This window comes from Mercenaria mercenaria, chromosome 4, assembly GCF_021730395.1.
Source record: "Mercenaria mercenaria strain notata chromosome 4, MADL_Memer_1, whole genome shotgun sequence".
Taxonomy (NCBI): Eukaryota; Metazoa; Mollusca; class Bivalvia; order Venerida; family Veneridae; genus Mercenaria; species Mercenaria mercenaria.
In genome coordinates, this window is record NC_069364.1 from 88,708,161 (window position 1) to 88,735,023 (window position 26,863).

Consider the following 26,863-nt stretch of genomic DNA (forward strand, 5'->3'; position numbering starts at 1 on the left):
TTTTTGAGAATAGGTGGACCTAAACAAAAATTTTAACCAATGCCGACTATCAAGTCTTTTTAAAAAGTCAGACGAGCTAAAAAAGATTAGAACAATATCAAATCAAAGACAGAAAGGGTTGTTTTACACGAAAATTTAACAGTATATATACATTGAATTTCAAAAAAGGATTACATTAAGGGGCCACACTTTCGGACAGTTAATGCATTTTGAAAGAAACGTTACATTTGCAATAATGTCTCACAGCTGAAATTTCACATAAAGTCTTTCTGGAACATAGTTTTCAGTAATTGTTTATTTTCATTTCTCTACAAAGGGCATTCATTTTTTAAAGGGAGACAACTGTGTGTGAGAAAGTCATATGTGGCAGTATGGTAAAATATGTAATGGACTGGTACAGCACAAGCCTGTTGTTCCAAAATACTAACCAATTTGGGATTAATTAATAATCACCTCACAGACTCTATACTTTTTCATAAGATGAATTATTTGTTCTGCAAATTCTATAATGAACTGTAAAATAATTTAATTTTTTACATGAAATTTTGAGGTTTTAGTCAAATGGCTATTTTGTGGGACCTTATATTCATGGATTGGAAAAATTAAAGAGAAAATATACGGGACTTTTTTGTTGGGTTTAATTTGAAATTCATAGATCCAAACAAGTATGAAAACCACAAAAATTAGTCTTACATAAAAATTAATGATTTCACAGTACTGGAATTAAGTTATACTTGTTCATCTAAAGTCTTTTGGACGGCTCAAAAACTAAAATTCAAGACAAACATTTTATGATTTATTTTACAACAAGAGGGCACTATAATGAATCAAACATATAAATATGAACTTTCTGGTCGCCGCCTGCTGCAAGGGCAGGAAACTTCTGATGCCAACTGATGCTGTATGTAATTGGCTGAGATATTGTCAATGGTGTCTGCAAACAAAAACAAAAACAATTTGTAAGAACAATTAAAGCAATATCTTAAAATTTTATGTTTTGTCTGGTTTAAGCCCATTTTTCAACATATTTCAGTTATTTCGGGATGACAGTTAACCTAACCAGTCGTCCTGTATACCTAGCCAACATAAGCCTGATCCCTGCAAATTACTGACAACTTCCCCCAATCAGTGGGATAAATAGGGGACAAATGACCTCAGACATATTTTCTTCAGGCAGTCATCAACTGAAAATCCATTACCTGTATGTCATGGCCAATATGGGTGAAGCTATGTCTTAAAGTCGTTTCAAGAACTTAATATGTCCTTCCAGGCTAAAATTTCCTTTCTTTATAGCAGTGTGAAATCATTTAATTTGGTGGTCAAAATGGCTAATTCGTTGGGATAGGAACTTGAGGATTTTATCTTTTGAACATAAAATGAACTGAAATGTTGTTGTTCATTTAAATTTCATGAACTGAATAAACCATAAAAATAAGTCCCCATAAATATTTGAGCCACACCATGAGAAAACCAATATAGTGCATATGCGACCAGCATGCATCTGCGCAGTCTGGTCAGGATCCATGCTGTTCACTTTCAAAGCCTATTGCAATTAGAGAAACCGTTAGCGAACAGCATGCATCCTGACCAGACTACGCAGATGCACAGGCTGGTCTGGATCCATGCTGGTCGCATATGCACTATGTTGGTTTTCTCATGGTGCGGCTCATTTATGATTTCACAGTATGTAAATTAGGTTTGTACATCAAACATATTACTTCTATTGTAACTTTCACAATCTTGTAATGTTCAGAAGTTTCAAAATTATCAAAATATTTTCCCAAACAGATTACACAGTTATAATAAAGTTGTTGTTAGGTCTTTGGTTACCTCCCCTCATGCAAATTCATCTTATTAGACCAGTGATAAGAAGCTTTGTTTTGAAGAGTAAACTTTTATTTCATCATTATCACTGACTGTCCATTGTCTCTTTTGCAGAAAAACACCAAACCTCTTTTTCAAAAAACATGTTTTATAAAATATGTCATTATCAAATGTGTAACATTCTAATATACAGTCGACATCATACTTGCGACCACCTCTATTAAGCTATTTTTATATTAAACAAACGGTCAAAATCCCTCCCGAACGTTTTCAGTACATAAGTTCATTAAACGTTTTTTTTATTAAACGACTAGCGACCACATTAATGTAGTCCCAACAGGTAAAATATTCGATAAAAGTACCTATTTCGCAACTGGGTACCAATTCCCGCCGGGCATTTCTTCACCTGTGTGATTAGCGAGTACATTTTGATGCTGATTATGACTGATGATGATGCTGGTGATGATTTGATTTTATAAAACAGAGACAATACACAATGTACATGTATACATTTTGAAATATATATACATGTATGTATGTTCATAATAAATACAGTTACATTAACAGTTAAAATAACTTTTCTTTTCACCTGACTGAAATTCATTAATAGACCATTCCATTAAGAGACCACTTTTTAGCAGTCCCTTGGGCGGTCTCTTAATACTATGTCGACTGAACACATCACAACTGAAAAAAATTGTATATTATTTGAAACGTAACAGTATGTTGTAATTTGGACAGTGCTTCTTTCACTAAACTGATATTGCAATTATTTGAAATGTACTGGTACACGCTTTGTAACACTTCCATAAGCTGGGACTACCTTAAAACATATGTTACACGTTAAAATTATTAACATAATCCTAAATATTTATGAGCAAATACATGATATAACATTTAATTATTTCACCCACCTGCTGATGTTTGGTATTGAACACTCTGATCTGGCGGCCTGGTCTCCCTACTGTAGCAACAAGGGAATCATGACATTTTGCCCAGCGGAAATGTCGTGCACCTTCAACATGTATCTGGCGTCTCTCAACCGGTCGACTAGCAACAAATATTATACAACTCAATCAAGTTCATCAAAAAATTAAAATGGAAATTCTCATCCATCCAGTGTAACTATAATTTACACTTATTGTAAATTTATCATAATGAACATACTAGAACCTCCCAAGGAGGGTTTCCTAAATACCTGAATAAAAACATTTTTTATGATTGCTTGGTTTAAGCTTGCATCAACACAATTTATGTCATATGCAGACTTTGCAGCTGATGGCTCAGTACTACAGAAGAACTCCAGGTGCCCCTTAAGGCATTATTTTACACACAAGCGGGTACCTTGGTAGAACCGTCAACCTTCAATAAATAGGCTGGGTAGCTTCCTCTCATAAAAGAAATCTAAATCCCAAATGGGCTTACAAACAGACAGCTGTAATCTGGAAGTGATTCAGTCAACAATTTCAAACCTTCAGCCACAGAGGTCTTACCAGAACAAATACAGGGCAACCTGTATTCACCAGCCAGCCAAGGGAGCAACATAATTTGGCTCCTTAAGACAAGTGAAATTCTGAACAAAAAGCCATTTCTGGAAGTTAACTCTGTAGTTGTGGTTGAAAAGGCAGGTTCATAATTATGTTGTTATTTAAATATAAGAAACAGGAAAGAACAAACTGCTATTAAAATGCATTAACCAGGTTTACTGCTGTTGATCAGGCCTGGGATTCAGTCAAAAATCAGAAGCCTGAAAATCTACATTCTCAAGCCTGAAATCTCCTTTATCAATAGAGTCATACAGGGATTTTCTGGCAGTCAAATGTCTGAAATGAGGACAAGTCCTGAAAAATTCCAGGCCTGTTGATATACAGTAATTCAGGACAGAAAAGACAGGGAAAAATCCACAAAGATGAAGAAATCATCTCTCTATCATATATTTTTACTTCAAAGGAGGGTAAACGTCTTTGACATTTTTCTAAACAAAATTTCTAAATAAAATAAGAAAAATATCCTTTCTGCATTTCACTAAACCTACTCATAAACATAACCATTCTGAAAAATGTTATTTTTTTTTACCTTGATACAGACACATCAAACATGAACCAGTCTGTGCCTGCTACAGCTCCAACAAGAAGTCCCTTGTTTCCTACACTCCAATCTGCCTCCATAAGGGGCACCTGTCCTGTGTCAAATGACATCAACTGTTGTTGTCCACTAAGGCTAAATATCTTAATAACTCCATTTTTCTGACCAACCATCACCTGTATTAATATAGATAAATTGTACAGGTAAACTAATAGAAATATTTAGGCAATCACTTTGTGAGTCTTTCTTTCCTTTATTTTCTTTTGTTTTGTTGATACTTTAAATCACATCAATTCAATACAAACCTTGTTTAAATGGTTGCGGAACACTCTAGTTGCCATTTACTTCAAACCCACAAGGATGCATCTCTTCACTTTTGTTGAATAGACAGACATTCAAGGGAGATGAAGAGAGAATTTCCTTTCCTTCACAAGTTCTTCTCTAGGCCAACAGACACATTTCCTTCTCTATCCAGACAGACAGGCACTCACTCTCTATGCCAACAGACAGACATTCATGGGATACGAAGCAAGAATTTCCATTCCTTTATGACTTCTTCTCTATGCCAACAGATATACTTTCCTTCTCTATGCAAACTGACAGACACATTCAAGGGATATCAAGCGAGAATCTCCTAATCTTCATGAGTTCCTTTCTATGCAAAACACCCAAAAAAAACAATATGACATTTCTGGAATACTAAAAAATAATGTCAGTACCTTCATAGGTTCCTCTCTATGCCAACAGACAGACATTCCAGGGGCACTAAGAGGAAATCTCAAATGCTGGTTCCCTTCTCTATCCCAGATCTGGCACCATCTGTCATCTCCTACACTAGCAAGCTGGTCCCCAGTATCTGGGTCAAAGGTTAGTGAGTTCACAAAGTCTGTATGTCCCTCTAGAATCTAAAATATAAACAATTTGTTATGTGAATATACTTGATTAGATGCAAAATGAAAGTTAGAACAAGAGGGCCATGATGGCCCTATATCGCTCACCTGTTATCATTGCACTTGAGGACAAGAAGGTCCTCAGAAAAAATATCTTAGTCCAAAGGACAGGAACAACAAAGTAATAAATTTAACCAAACAGAAAAACAAAATTCTTACAAGGTACAGATACGTCAAAATACACCTAAAAATTGGAGGTACCAATTTTCCCTACGGCCAATAATAAAAAAGTTACTAAAAATAAGCTATTTATAGTAACGTAAAAGGGAAGTAATAAAAAAGAAAATTATTGTAAGTGAACAAAAGAAGGATCTGCCAAATAAATCTGTTGACATAAATGAAATTTCAGATCAGTATCTTCATTAGTTGCAGAGATATACCCACTTTAATTTGAAATAAAGGGAGGTAATTTGACATAAAATTAGTCCATAGTTATCTACCCTGATTGACTCAGTCCAACTAATGACAATAATGAAATTTCAAATAAGTCCTATAAGTACTTACTGATATAAATCCATTTTGACTACAATCAGGGGAGGTAATCAGATATAAAATAACTCTGGAAACTATGACTGGATCTGATTTGTCATGGAATCCAAGATTTATTGTTGTTGAAGATATTTTGGAAGTTTGTATCAAATAAAACAATAAATGAAGTCTCTATATGGCTGCAAAAGCCAAAATAGCCAATTTTGGACATTTAAGGGGCCATAACTCTGGAACCCATGAAGGAATCTGGCCAGTTCAAGAAAGGAACCAAGATCTTGTGGTGATACAAGTTGTGTGCAAGTTTGGTTAAAATCAAATCATAAATGAAGTTGCTATTGTGCAGACAAGGTCAAAAAAGCTAATTTTGGTCCTTTCAGGGGCCATAACTCTGGAACCCATTAGGGGATCTGGCCAGTTCAACAAAGGAATTGAGATCGTATGGCAACACAAGTTTTGTGCAAGTTTGATTAAATTTAAATCATAAATGAAGCTGCTATTGTGCAGAAAAGGTCAAAATAGCTAATTCTGGCCCTTTCAGGGGCCATAACTCTGGAACCCATAATGGAATCTAGCCAGTTCAAGAAAGGAACCAAGATCTTATAGCAATACAAGTTGTGTGCCAGTTTGGTAAAAATCAAATCATAAATAAAGCTGCTACTGTGCAGACAAGGTCAAAATAGCTAATTTTGGCCCTTTCAGGGGCCATAACCCTGGAACCCATAATGGGATCTGGCTAGTTCAAGAAAGGAACCGAGATCTTATGGTGATACAAGTTGTGTGCAAGTTTGGTTAAAATAAAGCCATAAATGAAGCTGCTATTGTGCAGACAAGGTCAAACTAGAAAATGCTTTTGTAAAAAAGCGCATGTCTCCCCCAATGCAAAGTCCTATAGGCAAGAAGTCAATAGGGGTCAGGAGCAAAAGGGTCATCTACTCTGCATGACCAATCATCCTATGAAGTTTCATCATTCTGGGTCAAGTGGTTCTCAAGTTACTGACCGAAATGGTTTTCAATGTTCAGGCCCCTGTGACCTTGACCTTTAATGGAGTGACCCCAAAATCAATAGGGGTCATCTACTTTGCATGTACAATCATCCTATGAAGTTTCAACATTCTGGGTCAAGTGGTTCTCTAGTTATTGATCGGAAATGGTTTTCCATGTTCAGGCCCCTGTGACCTTGACCTTTGATGGAGTGACCCCAAAATCGATAGGGGTCATCTACTCTTCATGACCAATCATCCTATGAAGTTTCAACATTCTGGGTCAAGTGGTTCTCTAGTTATTGATTGGAAATGGTTTTCCATGTTCAGGCCCCTGTGACCTTGACCTTTGACAAAGTGACCCCAAAATCAATAGGGGTCATCTACTCTTCATGACCAATCATCCTATGAAGTTTCAACATTCTGGGTCAAGTGGTTCTCTAGTTATTGATCGGAAATGGTTTTCAATGTTCAGGCCCCTGTGACCTTGACCTTTGACAAAGTGACCCCAAAATAGATAGGGGTCATCTACTCTTCATGACCAATCATCCTATGAAGTTTCAACATTCTGGGTCAAGTGGTTCTCTAGTTATTGATCGGAAATGGTTTTCAATGTTCAGGCCCCTGTGACCTTGACCTTTGACAGAGTGACCCTAAAATCGATAGGGGTCATCTACTCTTCATGACAAATCATCCTATGAAGTTTCAACATTCTGGGTCAAGTGGTTCTCTAGTTATTGATCGGAAATGGTTTTCAATATTCAGGCCCCTGTGACCTTGACCTTTGACAGAGTGACACCAAAAACAATAGGGGTCGTCTACTCCTGCAGCCCTACAACCCTATAAAGTTTGAAGGTTCTAGGTCAAATGGTTCTCCAGTTATTGCTCGGAAATGAAGTGTGACGTACAAACGGACGGACGGACAGACGGACGGACAGGGCAAAAACAATATGTCTCCTGGGGGAGACATAAATAGCTAATTCTGGCCCTTTCAGGGGCCATAACTCTGGTACCCATAATGGAATCTGGCCAGTTCAAGAAAGGAACCAAGATCTTATGGTGATACAAGCTGTGTGCCAGTTTGGTAAAAATCAAATCATAAATAAAGCTGCTATTGTGCAGACAAGGTCAAAATAGCCCTGGAACCCATAATGGGAGTTGGCCAGTTCAAGAAAGGAACTGAGATCTTATGGTGATACAAGTTGTGTGCAAGTTGGTTAAAATAAAATCATAAATGAAACCACTATCATGCAGACAAGAAATTGTTGACGGACGGACGGACGCACGCACGCACGGACGACGGATGAAGGGTGATCACAAAAACAAGAGCTGTCCGTAAGACAGCACACTTGACTTATCTCCGCGCTTGACTCTGAATTAAAGCTTTGCCAGAAATAGGGACATAACTTTGTCAAAATTCAAGTTGTAAGTTATGGGGATTGTTTCTTTTGGTGTAGCCTTTGATAGTAAATATAATAAATAACTATTTTAAGTTTCAAGTCAATAGTTTTGAAAGTAATAGAGATATTGGACGTTATATAAAGCTTTTACCAAACAAGAGCTTGTAGAACACGAAATGCCCCCCTTGATGCATTCAGTAATTGCACAAGGGACAGAAATTATTTGGTCACTGTACATAAAAGTTGTAATGTTCTGGGTCAATGTGACCTTGACCATTGACCTACTGACCTCAAAATCAATAGGCGTCATCTGCTGGTCATGATCAACCTCCCTATAAAGTTTCGTGATCCTATGCCCAAGCATTCTCAAGTTATCTTCTGGAAAGGGTTTAACTGTTCTGGGTCACTGTGACCTTGACCCTACCTACCAATCTCAAAATCGATAGGGGTCATCTGCTGATCATGATTAACCTCCCTTTCACCTTTAATGATCCTAGGCCCAAGCATTCTTAAGTTATCGTCTGGAAATGGTTTAACTGTTCCATATCACTGTGACCTTGACATTTGACCTACTGATCTCAAAATCAATACGGGTCATCTGCTGGCCATGATCAACCTGCCTATCAACTTTCATGATCCTAGGCCCAAGCATTCTTGAGTTGTCATCTGGAAACCATGTAACTGTTCCGGGTCACTGTGACCTTGACCTTCTGATCTCAAAATCAATAGGGGTCATCTGTTGGTCATGATCAACCTCCCTAACAACTTTTATGAACACAGGCCCAAGCGATCTTGAGTTATCATCTGGAAACCGTTTTACTGTTCTGGGTCACTTTGACCTTGACCTTTGACCTACTGACCTCAAAATCAAAAGGGGTCATCTGCTTGTCATGATCAACTTGCCTATCAACTTTCATGATCCTAGGCCCAAGTGATCTTGAGTTATCATCCGGAAACAGATTGGCCTACATACCGACCGACCGACAGACTAGTCTGACTGACATCTGCAAAACAATATACCCCTCCTTTGAAGGGGGCTTAAAAATTCTAATTTAAAAAGGGGCATAACTTTGTCAAAGTTCAAACAGAGTTAAAGGGATTCTTTTTCCTGGCGTAGACTTTGATAGTAAATAACAATTTTAAGTTTCAAGTCAAAAGCTTTGATAGTAACAGAGATATTTCATCAAAAATATTAACCAAAAAATTCTAAGTTAAAAAGGGACATAACTCTGTCTAAATTCAAATCAGAGTTATGGGGATTGTTTCTCCTAGTGTAGACTTTAATAGTAAATAACTAGTTTAAGTTTCCAGTCAATAGCTCTGATACTAACAGAGATATCTGACTTTATCAAAAACTTTAAGCTTAAAGAGCTATATTCAGTATGTATTGTAACCTGAGGAGAAATTGGAAAACAAACACAGACTTAACTACTTTTTTAGTTTTGGATAAGAGGAATGTTGTGCTTAGGTTACATATCACAGCAGAGTGGGAGAGGGGAGAGGTTATTGATAAGAAACAACAATAGAATAATACTCAAGGTGAAGAAACTTAATGAGTAAGAAGCACATAAAACTCTAAATGTGGTGCATAGGGGAAGAATAGATTTGAAAAGAACTGTTTAATGACAGCACAGAAGGACACATTATAGTAAATATTTCATTCGGTATATTGCAAGTTACCATAGAAGGATCGACTCCATATCATTTTAAACGTAGATTTTGGAATAAAAACAACACTGCCCTTATTTGTACTGACGTGCAAGATGATGCGGTTCGGACAAGTTGTGGATGCTTATAAGGCACAAGGAAAAAGCGTATTCTTCCAAAAATTCCGAAGTCAGACACTCTGTGCAAGTGCCGGAAGGACACATTTTATAATTCGCAGTATATATCTCATTCGGTATATCGCATGTTACCGTAGAGGGATCGATCCTGATTTTTGTCGCGAATAGGATCGATTCTCTATAAGAAAACCTTTTCAGAGTTGGATTGTGAAGTGAAAGACGGCTTCGCGTGTATCGGTGCTATACACCGGGCATGTTAAAGAACCAGACTGTCTATTCGCAAAGAGCTAGGCTAAGTTCGCCGAATAGGCCTGTATCTCTCTGTTCTCTGTCTGTTCTGGGGGTTTTATCTCACTCTGTCCCTCTGGTCAGACCGCTCTGTGTCTGTACTAGGATGAATTTCGTGCCCTGTGTGGCTGCGTTTGCTATACGTAAAGCGCCTTTGAACGTGTTTATCATGAAAAGGGCGCTATATTAATCTGGTATAATAATAATAATTAATAGGGGTTGTTGTTTAAAAGACAGAAGGGAATTGAAAATGGTGACATAAAACTTTAACTTCACTAACGATGACAACCACTGCAAAGCCAGGCCAAAGAAGACAGCCCTGATTATTTGTCACAGGTCACCATTACAATGCATCCGTCAAATCATGAAATATGTTGTTAACTACATTTCACGGAAATCTGTCAACCAGGTCATTAAAGATTTTCAAAGTTCTAGTTACATAATTGTGCTGCAACTCCTATCCAATCTAATAGGGCTTACTGCAATGAAGCCACTATTTAAAACAGACTTTCAATGACCATCAGGTTATTAGTGACGGATGCTTACTGGGAAGGAAGACTTACAAACTCCTAAATGATCTTTTGACTTATTTTATTCAATACATCTGGCCTTTTTTCGTTATTCCAAGCTTCTTAACTGGTATTTCAGCTCAATCACAAATTTCTGTAAAATCTACCTTGAATTGTCACCATTTTCTCTACATTTTCAAAGATAAATCACATATTTGTATTTGCCTTCTGGAGAGGTCTATTCTTAAGACTTAACAAGAACAACAGCTTCGGAATGGTGGTCTTTTAAGACTTTAAAGACAGACTGGACTGTAATAAGTAAAATGGTCTAAAGGTATCTTGACCAACACATAACAAGAGCACCCCTATGGGTGCCATCGCTCGTCTGCAAGTGCTGGACAATATGTAAGAAAAGAGTTATAGTTCAGATTTTCTAAGTACAAAACGGGTCATAATTCTGACAAAATGCAGGTTAAGAGTTATGGTTCTTAATCTACATTGTCCCCCAATGATGATAAACAAGTGTGCAAAGTTTCAAAGCTGTAGCTCTGATAGAACGGGTATTTGAGAAAAGATGGACCAAACCAAATATTTTAAACTCAAACAAAAGGACCATAATTCTGACAAAATGCGTATCAGAGTTGCGGTTCTTGGCCTACATAGTCCCCTAATGATGGTGTGCAAAGTTTCAAAGCTGTAGCTCTTACAGTGCTTGAGAAAAGGTGGACCTTAACAAAAAAAATAACACCAACAATCAAGTTAGGATAATACCTCATAGATTTTCTTTAAAAATCAGACGAGCTATTAAACAAGAATACACGAGACATCTACCTGTACAGAGTCATTCCCCTTTAAGTCTGTGCTAAACACTCTAATCCTTCTGTCACTACCAGCTACGGCAAACCTATAACATTAAAGGAAAATATAAACCTGTAAAAGTATGTTAGAACAAGCAAATTCGATGAATTGGTATCCCCCGCCGAAAAGGGTTTGTGGTCAGGAATGGCAAAAAAATATATCTGGCAAAAAGTTAAGGATATTACTAAGAAGCAAATAATTTCATTTGTCAAAATCAATTTAACAGAAAATGAATGCTATTTTTTGGTTGGGGAAGAGGGGGCAGCAGGGGTGACTGGGTGAGGGTACAAAACATCGATTATGATTGTCATTGATCATCGATGTTGCTTATAAATATTGAAATATTGATTGAAAATTAAAAATGAAAAAAAAAAAAAAAATGTTGGGTGTGGGGGGGGGGGGGGATGACTTGGTGGAGGAGTGAGGTGGGGGAACAGTACAACTTTGCATGTTGATAAATATTCATGGAAGGTTTGAAAATAATAATAATAAAAAGGAAAGAATTTTTTATTTTTTTTTTTGGGGGGGGGGGGGGGGGGGGGGGGGGGGGGGGGGGGGGGTGTGACGAAGGCAAGGTGGTGACCAGGTGTGGGTACACAACTTCACATGTTTATAAATGTTCATGGAAAAGAATGAAAGAAGTTTTATGAAATTTTACCAATTGGTTGGTTTGTTATGTACAAATCTGTAGATTTTCAAACAATTAAAGGGCAATAACTCTAAGGAAAATTGACCAATTGAAAAAAAAAATGACAGACATCATCAAAGTATGTTGGTTCATATTTATTCTAAGTTTCATGAAATTCCACCAGCTTGTTACTGAGAAATGGCTGCAGATGAGGATTTTTCATTTAATCAAGGGCAATAACTCTAAGGGAAATTGACCAATCCAAAAAAAACCTTGATGGGCATCATTGCAGTATGTTGGTTCATATTTATTTTAAGTTTCATGAAATTCTACCTGCTAGTTACTGAGAAATGGCTGCGGACGGACATTTTTGGGCATTTTTCATTAAATCAAGGGCAATAACTCTAAGGGAAATTGACCAATCAAAAAAAAAACTTGACGGGCATCATCGCAGTATGCTGATTCATGTTTATTTCAAGTTTCATGAAATTCTACCAGCTAGTTACTGAGAAATGGCTGCGGACGGACGCACGCACACACACACGGACGTGACGGACGGACAACGCCATTTCAATACCCCCCTCCCGATTTCATCGGCGGGGGATAAAAAGACAGGTAAAGTTGCCTCATTACACTCACCAGAGTACATGAAAATTGTTTGAGAACAAAATAGCATGGCGGCCTTGTATTGCTAAACTAAATACTTGAAAACTTGAGTGATATTGGGGTCATAATTATTTCGTTTACCTGGATATACAGGGCTGGCGCTGGGTTTAAAAAAGTTTGAGCCAAATTTTTACGCTGCTGATCGAAGAGGCGCGCATGCCCATTCGTGTTTCCACAACAGGGCTTTTGTGGGGTGCCCCCGGAAGCTTTTGGGATTTAAGGTATTTCAAATGCTTAGATTGCAGCAGAAAACACCATTATTCACAAATGTTGAATCGCACTGCATGCTTCATAACTGAATGATCTGTCCCTGTGTTACTAAATAATGAGCAAAACGGTTATCAAGGATAAATTCATTTTTAACCATGATTTATACCATTTCTCAATAAATTAACAATATATTACATACATGTTACTACTGGGACAACTCTTAAGCAATGTTTTATTTATTAGTTTTGAAATAAACCGCACAAACTTCAAGTAATCCACAAGCAGCCAAGTAAAGTCTATTTTCCATTAAATGATTTTCAGCTGGATTTAGAGTCCTAGTTTCACTTTTCACAGATTTTGCTTTCTTTGCAGGAAGTAAACTACTTGGTTCAGAACTACATTTCTCAGCCATAATGACAAGCAAGAAATTAATAACAAAAACATTTTATTAGCTGGACTTATCGAAGAATAGTCTAGTTATTCTACTCACCCTGGCGTCGGCGTCGGTGTCGGCGTCGGCATCACACCTTGGTTAAGTTTTTGCATGCAAGTACATACAGCCATCAATTAAAGGCATATAGCTTTGAAACTTATTTTTTCTTTTTCTAGGTCAATTACCAACCTCACTGGGTCAAGTCCCATAACTCTGACATGTATTTTGAGCAAATTATGCCCCCTTTTGGACTTAGAAAATTCTGGTTAAAGTTTTACATGCAAGTTACTATCTCCAAAACTAATGCAGATATTGAATTGAAACTTCACATGTACCTTCGGGGTTATAAAACTAGTTGATAGCAGCAAGTCCCATAACTCTGATATGCATTTTGGTCAAATTATGTCCCCTTTTGAACTTAAAACTCTTTTGATATTTAACCTTTTGGGGTAATATTTTCCTGCTTCTGGGACAATATTTCGAATAGTCGAGCTTGGCTGTCTTACGGACAGCTCTTGTTATATACTTATTGGCATCAGTAATGAATTACTGAACACATTTGAAAATTTTTCATTTATTAAACTTTGTAATAAAAGATGGCACATGTGACATTATTCAATCAAGGAACTTCAATCATCGCAGGTGCCAAAAACAAACATCTTTGATCCATGTATATTCATTAATCAGTACCATTTAGCTAAACAAACTGTGAGAGATATTTTAATTACACCAAGGGCACAGGTTTATTGACACTTGATGGTGTTAATGGACCATGGACTGTGCCTCTTGTTTATTGCATGTTTTGTAACTGACTGTCTTGGCACTCTTTGGTCAAAAATAACATTATATAAAAATTGGCCGGTTTTAATTTTTAAAGTAGGGGTTTTTGAGAGTTTGAGCCATTTCTGAGTTTTCTTGAGCCAAAATTAGCATTTTGAGCATTTTGCTCAAAATGCCCATTCCAGCGCTAGCCCTGAATTATATATGAAGTATTTCTGACAACAAGAAGGCACAGTGGACTTGTTCTGCTCAGCTAAATACCCAATGATCATATTTATTACTCACCTGAATACATGAATTATTTTTGAGATTATTCAGTAAAAGAAGACATGCAACTTATACACATATTTTCTGAACCTTATAAATATCACACAGGCCAGAGAGCACAAAATTCAATTATGACACGTGAGTGAGAAAGCAATCAGAAAGCAACTTAACTTAGATATCAACAAAAGTGACATGTTATCATGCTTCAGAAAGATAGCTAAAATGGCACTTCTTCCTAAATTCTTCGCATTTCTTGTTCCATTGATTATTTCTTACTGATGGTTGGTATCATTTCAGAAAATTTAATACTTCAATATATATTATATCTTCCAAGACTTAAATAAAGTTTGACAAATGTATATTTACCTAAGAGTTCTTGGTAGGGTAGTGATTGTGGTTTCTGGGCTCCATGCTATAGCTGTTGCTCGGCAACCATTCTGTAGGTCACACAGTTGATCATACTCAAACTCCTCTACATCTTCATCCTCTTCCTGGAGTAACAATAATGTTTAATAAATATACTCGGCATGTTCTTCACTCTGGACCATCATTAAAAATATATTAGTTTGCTGGGCTATGGCCTAAGCCAACAAACCTGTCCCTACTCAAACTCATTCACCTTGGATGGATTTAAGGTTTAGTGACTGCATTGTGGACACATTGACAGAGCTCTTATTTTCTTCCAAAGTAGAGGCGTTTAATAGGTCTCTTCCCCTCAACAAGTGTCTTTTAAATGAATATAAGTGTCTTTTAAATGAATATGAAGTTCTACCTAATGCTGACTGCATCAGGAATATCATTCCCTTTTTCCAAAGTATCGAGCATTTTTACCCATCTGGGCCGGGCACTTCCCTTGTATTAAAAAGCTCCCCATACCCATTGCCCCCTTCCTCAATTGAACATTTTGTAGCTTTAATGGGTAAGATTACCGGTACTCCAAAAGGGTTGGTCAAAAGTCCTACAGCTCTAGCTTATATAATGGTAAATAAAACCACTTTAGCATGGTATAAGAGAAAGCAGCCTAAATAATTTGGTATTTAGCTTTGACCTATTTTGTAGATGGATTTTTTCATTGTCAAGCATTTAATTGTAGAGTAAAGTGTTATTTTTATGCATGGAAATTCACCAGCTACACCACAAATATTGTTTAAGACATATGTGCAGAAGCTCATAATACACCCATAAAGCTCGGGAACAGTCAAATCTTTGAAATATACCTTTTTAAAGATTTATCTTCCTTTGAGTCATATCTATGTGACATCATTTTAAGTTGATTCTATTGTGTTTAAATCACTTTTAAAAACAGACAGGGTATCATTACCAGAGTGTGACAGTTTTTGAAAGCAAGCCATCCTGCAAGACAAGCTGTCTAGAATTTTCATTTACCCTGCTGCAATACGTAGTCCTCCTGCAATTCAGTATTTAAAGAACAAGAGCTGTCATGGGAAACATTTCGGTCAACTATTTCAAACCTGGATACTGGTAGTAAAATAGGGCATATACATGTATATTAGGCTAGAGCTATCACTGGATTATTTAATGCCTCAGATATGGATGCTTACGTTGGACAACAGTTTAAGTTTGCGTCAAATCTTAGTAATATGAGTAACAACAAAGAGTAAATTCGCACCAAACAAACTTTCTAAGTATAAACAGAAAATAATGCATATGATGTGGGTGATTATGCTGAACAATAATTATACATATACAGTACAATCGCGATCCTACGAAAAGCCAAGGGACCGGCCGTTTTTTTCGTAATATCGCATTTTCGTTCGAGCGTAGCATAGGAAATTTCGTTATGCAGCACTATAATATCTACACGTCGTAACCGGAAGTATTTAATCATGTGATTTTCGTAACGGAGTACATTTATACCAATTTTATATGTACATCTGGGTTTACTACAAATCTTATTCGAATCTGGTATCTAGAATATTAAACGTTTTTTTTCTTCACTTTTTATTCACTGTACATAAAACATATACAGGGTACATTGTTGCACGAGAATAAAAATCGCAGTTGCATATTCCGATACTCTCAGCTACCCTTTACTGAATAGTTCAGAATAATAAAACAACAATATACAGTCGATCAGGACTTAAATATTTTTTTATTTTCTTTATGCAGTGATTGTTTGAGATGTATAGATACCGAAGCAAGTGTGACTGGTATGCCATCCGATTTGATAGTTATAGGAGAAAAGATTAACCACTAACTTGTGTCATAGTCTACAGCGTATGTGTTTCGAATTTAATTAATACGTTACTGTTTATGCCAAGCTTAATGATAGTGACACTTTCCAGTCTAAAGTGTTTCCACGCCATTATGGAAGGTGTGAAAACTTAAGACAATACAGGTATTCGTAAAATCGCAACTAAAACAAGTTGAAAACAGGCTTTAAGGGCATAATAATACATTCGTAGGAGCGCATTTTTCGTTAAATTGCATTTTCGTAAAACCGCGACTTTGTAACATAGAAATAAGAAGATAAGCAGCCGGGACTACAACACCTTTTCGTAGTATACCAGTATTTCGATAAATTGCAATTCGTAGCATCGCGAATGCACTGTAATTCTGAAACATATCCACTTAGGTTACAACACACTAAATTTTTGTTCTTCTTTATACTACATAAAACTGACATATTTCCAATGGCTGCAGCAGCAAACATCAGGACCCATTTTAAATGTCTGTAACTTACATTTTCTTGAAGAATATTGTCAGTGCTGAATAAAAATCAAAAGTGGGGGTCATGTTTGATGCAAGAAAACTATTTTCAGTCAAACATACAAACTACAAAATCTGCTAAAATTGAGACCCCAAATTGTAGTGGTGGTGTATCATCTAAGTTTCTATGACAAATTGTGTTATGTTATTATTTCATTATGAAAATGCTACCTACATGTCAAGCATAGATCTGTCATGTGATTTCAGCAAAAAAATTGCAGAGAAAATGAGGAAAATAACTCTACAGAGGAAAAAAAAACTGAGGACTATTTTAATCCGCTATTATGCGACTACCATTTTTTTCGAACTATTTTTCATATTTAGTGTCTGTATGCCTCAAGGTCAAATGTTATTATGGAAAGCCCACTGTGGATTGGTTGAAAAAAAAAGTGTAGGGAAACCCATAACATTCGAGACATCAGCTGACTGGTTAAAAATGTGTTGCCTTGAATCATGAAAATATCTTTAAAATCTTGAAATGTAATGTTTTCTGTGCAATTTGAAGTATTTAGTGAAGTAAGTACTAGCTGGAAATTCACCACTAAATTCCATGCACAGTAATGACAGTTGAGGGTGGTTGTCTTTGAATGGAAATAGAAAACAAGAGCACCGCCTTGCGGGTGCTGACGCTCATCTGATTTTTTTGTATAATAGAAATATTGTCCTACCCATGATTTTCTAAGTCTAAAAAGGGCCATCACTCTTGCAAAAAGCAGGATAGAGTTATGTTTCTTGATGTACAGTGTCCACTTATGATCGTGAAAAACTGTTGCAAGTTTTAAAGCAATAGCTTTAATAGTTTATGAGAAAAGTTGACTTAAACATAATATTCAACCAAGAAAATGATTTTTCTAAGTCCAAAAGGGGCAATAATTATTGCAAAAAGCAGGATGGAGTTATGTTGCTTGCTGTACAGGGTCAGCTTATGATGGTGAACAAGAGCTGCAAGTTTTAAAGCAATAGCTTTGATAGTTTAAGAGAAAAAGTTGACCTAAACATAAAACTTAACCAAGAAATCTAATATTTTCTAAGTCCAAAAAGGGCCATAAATCTTGCAAAAAGCAGGATGGAGTTATGTTTCTTGCTGTACAGGGTCAGCTTATGATTGTGAAGAAGTGTTGCAAGTTTTAAAGGAATAGCTTTGATAGTTTAGGATAAAAGCTGACCTAAACATAAAACTTAACCAAGAAAACTGATTTTCTAAGTCCAAAAGGGGCAATAATTCTTGCAAAAAGCAAGATGGAGTTATGTTTCTTGATGTACAGGGTCTGCTTATGATGGTGAACAAGTATTCCAAGTTTCAAAGCAATAGCTTTGATAGTTTAGGAGAAAAGTTGACTTAAACATAAAACTTTAACCAAGAAATCTGATATTTTCTAAGTACAAAAGGGGCCATAAATCTTGCAAAAAGCAGGATGGAGTTATGTTTCTTGCTACACAGGGTCAGCTTATGATGGTGAACAAGTATTCCAAGTTTCAAAGCAATAGCCGACAACCGCACAAGTGATGACAATAACTCATCATTTTTTTTCAAAAAATCAGATGAGCTTAAAATGGATCGGGCATGCCCATACAAAAATGGAGCGGGACACGTGTTGATAAAGCCACTGATCTCTCTCAAGCTTTGCACAACTTTGATTATGATTGTGAACGGTTAATTGTTTAATGACTGTTAAAGATACCATCATTAAATATGTGTGAAAGCACATGCGTGGTGACAATCTAATTTATTATCCTGGGAAACAATATCTTGTAATATCTTGTAACTTCAGTAAATAACTCTATTCTTACAAAAACGAACATTTCAAATCTAATATTAAAGCATTTTTATCCAATCAGTAATAAAGCTACTTACTTTTACAATTATTAAAAATAAATGAAACAGCCGATACTATACAAACTGTTAAGCAAACACATCTTAATCAGTTATCATCCCTGAAAACAAGAGCACCGCCTTGCGGGTGCTGACACTCATCTGATTTTTTTTGTATAATAGAAATATTGTCCTACTCATGATTTTCTAAGTCTAAAAAGGGCCATCTTTCTTGCAAAAAGCAGGATAGAGTTATGTTTCTTGATGTACAGTGTCCACTTATGATGGTGAAAAACTGTTGCAAGTTTTAAAGCAATAGCTTTGATAGTTTATGAGAAAAGTTGCCTTAAACATAATACTCAACCAAGAAAATGATTTTCTAAGTCCAAAAGGGGCAATAATTATTGCAAAAAGCAGGATGGAGTTATGTTGCTTGCTGTACAGGGTCAGCTTATGATGGTGAACAAGTGTTGCAAGTTTCAAAGCAATAGCTTTGATAGTTTAAGAGAAAAAGTTGACCTAAACATAAAACTTAACCAAAATATCTGATATTTTCTAAGTCCAAAAGGGGCCATAAATCTTGCAAAAAGCAGGATGGAGTTATGTTTCTTGCTGTACAGGGTCAGCTTATGATTGTGAACAAGTGTTGCAAGTTTCAAAGCAATAGCTTTGATAGTTTAGGATAAAAGCTGACCTAAACATAAAACTTAACCAAGAAAACTGATTTTCTAAGTCCAAAAGGGCAATAATTCTTGCAAAAAGCAAGATGGAGTTATGTTTCTTGATGTACAGGGTCTGCTTATGATGGTGAACAAGTATTCCAAGTTTCAAAGCAATAGCTTTGATAGTTTAGGAGAAAAGTTGACTTAAACATAAAACTTAACCAAGAAATCTGATATTTTCTAAGTACAAAAGGGGCCATAAATCTTGCAAAAAGCAAGATGGAGTTATGTTTCTTGCTATACAGGGTCAGCTTATGATGGTGAACAAGTATTCCAAGTTTCAAAGCAATAGCTTTGATAGTTTAGGAGAAAAGCTGACCTAAACATAAAACTTAACCAGGCAACGCCGACGCAGACGCCGACGCAGACGCCGACGCCGACAACCGCTCAAGTGATGACAATAACTCATCATTTTTTTTCAAAAAATCAGATGAGCTAAAAAGACCCGAATACTTGGCAGCGACATTAAACAAATTATCATTTACAATGAGTGACAGAGCATCCAATGAAAAAAAAGCTGACAGGCTGCTAGATGAATGGCGTAATGATATGCTTGCAGAGTATGGAGGTGATAAAGAGGAGATCCTTCATTTTCACTGCATGGCCCACGTACTTCTAGGCCTACATAATTACACTACCCCTGCCCTGAAAGACTTTGAACAATCCCTGAAAAGTGAGACTGTTGAGAGTGAAAAGATTTCTTTCTTCAACCCTTGGAAGTCTGAGTCCATTGCCAATTGTGTTGTGCGACAAGTTGCCGAAACATTTGGTCCAGCGGGAAACCATCTTGGTGTCAGAGATCGTTGGGAGGCATAATGCTCTAAGAATGGTGTGAAGTCACTTATCGGAAATTACAAGGACAATAGGTTTAATGCCTTTTTCCAGACCGCAGCAGAAGCGTTTGTCCGCAGAAATGAATTTGTGAGTGTTCTGGAAACAGTGATGTCACAAGCTGGGAAACTAGTGGCAGTAAAGAAAGACTTAGAATCGAATAATGTTGCTGCTATACTTCAGGGTCTTGGATTATTTTACCTGAAACTCACAGGTCCTTACTGGAACCTTGCAACTTGTGGAAAGGTCCTATACCTGCAACTGTCCAAACATGTTGAAGAAATTGTGCAGTTCCTAGAAACAGTAGAATCTGACCCCGCACAACTCTTGAGAAAAGACACACTGGTCATCAACAGATCCGCTTGACATAAAAAATGTCCCCAACTACAAAATACTGTCAGAGGCTCTCTTTGAAATTCACGAAGAGCTTAGGGATACTCTGTTACGAGTTGTACCAGTTGTCGCGACTGCAATGCTGAAATGTGTGCGGAAACAGCTGGTCGACTTCTTACCAGAAGGGAAATTTCACAACACAGTGAACACTTCTACTTCTCATCCAAGCTAAGACTTTGCTCCAGTTACCAATCTCCCCTGTGAACATCACTTTGGTATTTGGATTCTAGCCAGAAGCGTCGACCTCGCGCCTCCTTTCATCACCACACCTCAGTACAGATGCTAAAACGTAGCAGAAAACATTTGATGAAGTGGATCGGCAAAATGAGTGATGATGAAAAATCTACATTGATGACAGACGCACTAAATGGAGGAAAACAGATGTGAAAAGAATTCAAAGAACACGAGTGTCAAGTGTTAGATACAATACACGAAAAAATGGTAAGTGAAAAAGAGAAAAATGTATCAAAGATCACTAAAAATGCTAAAAGAAATAAAGAAAAGCTTGACAATAATCCTAAGAGACAGCGCAATGATTCCCCAGTGACCAGTGAAGAAGCCCCTGTTCCCCCACTGAAACTTGGTGTGAACGACTATGTTGCAGTCGCATACCAAGATGACTGGTATCCCGGCTGTGTTGAGAAATTTATTGATGAAAACACGATAGACATAAATTTCATGTCCCATTGAAGTAAAAAAGGATTCTTTCAATGGCCAAGTTGCCAAGATAAACAAATAGTCGATAAGCAATTTGTGTTGTGCGCAGACTTTGTGCCAGATTGCATTGGCTCTGGTTGACAATGGTTTATAAGTGAACATGAATCGATTAGTGCAGCATATGCAAAATACCATTCAATGTTTTTCAAATAAAAAAAGTGTTCACAGTGATAGATAATTCAATATAATATCATATGGAATGTAAACAAGAACTATAAAGCATTTGAATCTCAGCCTGTGGCTGAAGAAACTAGAAAGAAGACAGTAATTTATAAATTTTGTAAAATATGACTGTGCCAGTGTGCCTGCATGCATCTGTGATATAAATCAATATATTCATGATATTGTATTTAATTTATAGTCATTAAATCTAGTTTTTATCTAGTAAGAAGATTAAGGTATGAATATATTCATGTTTAACGTCTTTTTGCTTATTTGTTATTATATCTATGATGTAACTGATGAAGAGATTCAACGCATTAAAAATTTGAAAACTTATTTTGTATTTTTGACCATTTCAACTTTAAATAACTTTGACACCATCTGTCCAACATTAAAATAACTTGGAAAATTATAAAAGACATGAAAAATGCCATAAGACTGAAAAGTTTCATTGAGGTATCTTGAAAATTAAAAAAGTTATGGACAATTTGAAGAAAATTTTCATCCTCGTCGGGTCCACGAACGCGCGCAATATTATCTCTTTATATATATGCAAAAAATTCCAGAAAAATGCTCGATTTCACAAACTTTGAATTGTCATAACTTTTTTATTTTTCAAAATATTTAAAAAAAACTAAAAAGTTCTGTGTTTGTCTGATCTGTGGCTTGAATGTGCAATTAAAAAATCCATAATACAACATAGTTTAAAAATTGAGTGTGGTTGCTATTAATATTGTTCTCTATTAGGTTACATAACTGGTAGACACATTTGATGAATGGTCTGAAATAAACGCAGGCATATGTGGCAGCTAAACTTCAAAGGGCAAGTGTCGGCAACTTTTCATTTATTGATTTTCGGCATTACTCTTTGGTGTGAATATTTGACATTGCGAGGCGACTGATGTAATTTGACCTAATTCCACTTAAGATATTTCCAAGTGTATAAAAATCTACTTTAAATGAATACTTTTGTGGATTTTCATTATGTAGCTTAAGAACTGTATTAGCTTGTTCATTCTTTTCTTTTCTTTTTTATAAATGGAAATGAAAGACATATAACAGAGACACCTAGCTAGATTCTAAATCAGGTGTTGACCAGGTTAATTCTTCATATATAGCAAGTCCAGGGGTCAAATTTAACAATAGTTTGTACTAGCTGAAATTAGCTAGTGCCTTTTTTGATCACTAGCTAAAATGAAAAGCTACCGGCTAAAGTTAATAATATCTATTACTCTATTAATGTTTTACTGGCCAAAACTTACTGATTGATCTCTGTTAGTAGCCAGTCACAAACAAAAATGTTTTCTGTTAGCTTAAAATATCTTGTGCCATTTTTGTTGAGCAATAAAATATCATAAACATAAAAGATAACATTTTATGTGTACCTTCAAAACAATTAAAGTTTATTAAAGCTCTGAAGACATTTGCTTGTTATATTATTGACTAGCTGAAATTAGCTAGTACATTTCAAACCCACTAGCTATTTAAAAATTCCACTAGCATTTAGCTTGTATGCTTGTCTAAACTTGAACCCTGCTAAGTCTCCTAATTCTGTTCACCTCGGGAACTCAATCAATTCATGTGCCGAACTATATTTACCTCCCTTAGAAAGCTAGACGACATTTGCAGCAAATCATACTTATAGTTATAAGCGAGTAAACAATGTACTACATGTAATTTTATGATACTTATAAATGAATCAGACGAACACCAATGTCACAGTGTATGTCCCGGACAAAGCGGTCGGTGTAAACACCCCGGGATACCTTTATTTTTATAGAAAGCTTTGAATACTGTTTTTATTGCAGCTTTATCATATTAAGCAATAAATTGAGCATGAATATAGGTCACTGGTGTATCATAAGTAGCAGACTCATAACACGAACCCCGGGACGTCTGATTCTACTTCGCGATTACAGTGATAAACTGCATACACTGTCACTATTATGCAGTATGCGATTCTCGAATGAATCAGGCTTCCCGGGGTTCATGTCACAAATCTGCTACTTAGGATACACCTATATTCATGCTCAATTTATTGCTAAATATGGAAAAAATGCAACCCCGACCCAGGGTAAAAATCCCAGAAATGTCCTGAAAAATTATTGCGTGATGTACGCCTACTGAAAAATCAATAGCTTGTGTTTCCTGCAGACTCTAAAAGGGGCATGGTGCTTCCCTTGAAAAAGGGCACTTTTAATGCGCGGTTTGCACTGAAAGGGCATTCGTCCAAGTACGCTTGCTGGCATCATTTTACAGACACCATTTTACATACTATATTCACATTGCATTTGAGAATCTTTCATATCTCAGATATGGGGTAGATATTTTGTATTATTCCTTAGATAATAATTACCATACTTTCAATTATTCTTATTTTGTTACCAACATGAAGTGCTGGCTTGCATTTTCAGAGACAGATATCAGGTGATAATTTAATAAGCAACAAGTTTTATTGAACAACTATCAATGCGCAACTTTATTTTGTCAATCATCACATACCATTTCACCATTGAATTACGTTAAGAGCATAGGCAGTTTGTCAAATCTACATGTAATCAATGACTGTGTACCTATATCGCTGATTAAACCCATTGTTCTTCGTTGTCAGTAAGATTTAGAAGACAAATCTACATGGAAAGTTACAATTTTCTATTGTTTTGGGCATACGAAAATGAAAGTAGAATGCTACGTAAAATGGACATGCTGTGAAATTTGCTAGATTAGATCGTCTGCCACTATTTTTTATCAAGTTTCTGCGATACATACACTAGTTTGAATCAATGACTGACTATGAATCTGTTTTTTTTCTATCTAATCATACAGTATTAAGTAAAATAAACATACATGTGAATACCTATGGTTCATTGCGAATAATAACTCAAAATTTCGGCTTGCTTGAATGCGGCCGTGCACTTTCAACTTAAATTTCGGCCTTATAAAATCATTTTGACAAATTTTTACTAAAACAAAACTATGGCCTTGCATTTTTAGTTTATTCATTTACTTCTCGATCAGGTTTTATAACTTAATCGCTAGGTTATCGGTTATTTTCATACCGATGTACGTTTTCAAATTTTCAAGATGGTGGCGACTTCTGCATCGGCGCGTTATGAATGTGCTTTGGAAAGTACGACTTCGTAATTATTAAACAAGACATTTGACGATTTTAATGAATTTTGTATCATTCTGAAGCTTAAATGTTTATCTTATATTATTTTTATAAATGATACCCGTGAAGGAATAAAATATATCTTGTAGATAAAATTGATGTAAAACATTTTGAGTCTGGTCATTTTTCATGGGTTGGTCGGCGATCGGCAAAGGGCAAACATTCAACATTTTATTTTTAAAGGCCTAATGAGCGCATCAAAAATGTGCGACAATCAATCTACATTTTAATTGATTACAACCTTTTAAAATAATTATCCTTTAATCATGTGTTAACTGACCGTTTTCAATCATCTCTTCCGTAAAAAGGCTAAATGTAGCTTCTCCGCTGACGTGCTAGAAACAACAATTTTTCATCCACTGTTTCCAATTAAAGAATCATAAAAAAGTAATTGATTGCATAATCCTGTCAGTTCTTAATCAGGGTCATTCATGGTTGATGCACCCACGTGTCGACCTGTTGATCAAAGCCGATAATTGACGGTACAATACACGGAACATGCCCCGCGGACATTGGCCATCCAGGCTGGTTTTGAAAGGGCACTATTCAAGATAAATACAAAAGCCTGATAAAATAAAAGGGCACATGGCGCAAACGGGCAGCTTGAAGGGCACCTTGGCGGCACTTCAAACGGGGCATGGCGCTGCGCCATGTTAAAAAGGCCTGCAGGAAACATTTATAGCAGACTATCAAAAACCACCCCAATAGCCTAGTGGTAGAGTGTCTGTTTTGAGTGCGGTAGGTCTGGGGTTCGATCCCCGGCTGCGTCATACCAAAGACGTGAAAAATGGTACTGGTAGCTCTATTGCTTGGCACTCAGCACTGAAGGGGTTGCGACGTAAAATAAGCACAGATAAGTATCCATTACTGGATACCTAGTTTGTCACACAAGCGCTTGTAGCATGTGTTGTATGTTGCAGTATATGCGACGTTAAATAAAGCTTACCTTTACCTTTAGTCTGACCGTGAGCTAAAATATAGGGTCGTGAAAACATATGACTAAATATAATTACCGGAAATTTACACTGATATACAGAAATTTTTGAATCCGTTCCAACTGCTAAAAGCTGTGAAGATGTTTCTGTATTACAAAATTCAACAACGTAGACTATATCTTCCCTGGGTATTGTTTTTTCTGTATATTTATTTGTTTCTATCATTTTTTTAATTTTTGCCGGCTACCTCAATTATGAAGAGTATTTTTATTTAAGGCCAGAGACCACAAATTCTCAGGACGGCCACCACAGGTTATAAATCACTAAATTTAGTCCTTGGTATTTATATATTCAGTTTTTAAAACTACAAAATTAATTCTTATATAAAATGAAGAGTAAAGTAGTGGCCATGTAAATTCTAAGAGAGAACTTTCCTATAGGAAGTATCTACACGAGCTTTAAAGTCAAAAATACTGAAATGATTCCATTTTGCTTACTTTATATAATTGTCTATATAAATGCTCGGATATGAAATTATGATCAGTTAAACATGTTTTCAGTAATGTACGAGATTGTAATGTTCAATAACTTATATCCAATTAATTCCAAATTAAAAACAGCAAATGTATATTTGACGTTTATTGATTGCTAGTCATACCACTATATTGATTACAATTCCTGCTATTGCTGTTTAAAGTACAAACAAAAATATCACTGAGTAACCCATCAGTCTCGAACATTACTTCAATATATGTTGTTAATTTCAGTTATAAATTTCAGTGGTATATTATTTTCATTTCATTACCACTTTAAAAAGTAATTCTGAATGTTTGAATAATACTTATCAGAAATGAAACTATAATGCAGTTAACAACGTCATTTTAAAATAAAATGGCATAATAAGCAATGAAAGTTTACCAAACTTCGTAGCAAAGTGGGGTTTTAAACAGAGCCATTTAATAAATGTTTTAATGAACCATAGATCAAATAGAAATTCTTGTTTGATATATATATATTGTAGCTCAGCTGTAATATAACTTAATTTATATGAGCGTGCGCATGTGTGTGTCTTAATTAAGAAATGATTTATAGCAAAAGAGTGTTTTAACACTATTTATGCACGATGGGCGGTTAATTATACGTCGGGCGTAATAATTTCACGAGAGCGCATTGTCACAAATTGACATACGGGCCTTATTTTATCTGTAGTGTAAATGCAGGTATTGCATCATCTTTT

The 26,863-nt window shown here is 36.0% G+C and overlaps 1 protein-coding gene across 1 annotated transcript; it reads right to left on the minus strand.

The window, feature by feature from the left end:
- Positions 1 to 783: 783 nt before the first annotated feature.
- On the minus strand, positions 784 to 25,896 carry LOC123552389 (nucleoporin Nup37-like). The gene is made up of 7 exons (XM_045342037.2): positions 25,705 to 25,896; positions 14,518 to 14,642; positions 11,141 to 11,213; positions 4,629 to 4,814; positions 3,901 to 4,085; positions 2,739 to 2,874; positions 784 to 934 (listed from the first exon to the last, which is right to left on the minus strand). Exons 1-7 carry the CDS (start codon positions 25,849 to 25,851, stop codon positions 818 to 820), a joined length of 969 nt encoding a protein of 322 aa, XP_045197972.1. The 5' UTR covers positions 25,852 to 25,896; the 3' UTR covers positions 784 to 817.
- Between the last annotated feature and the right edge of the window lie 967 nt (positions 25,897 to 26,863).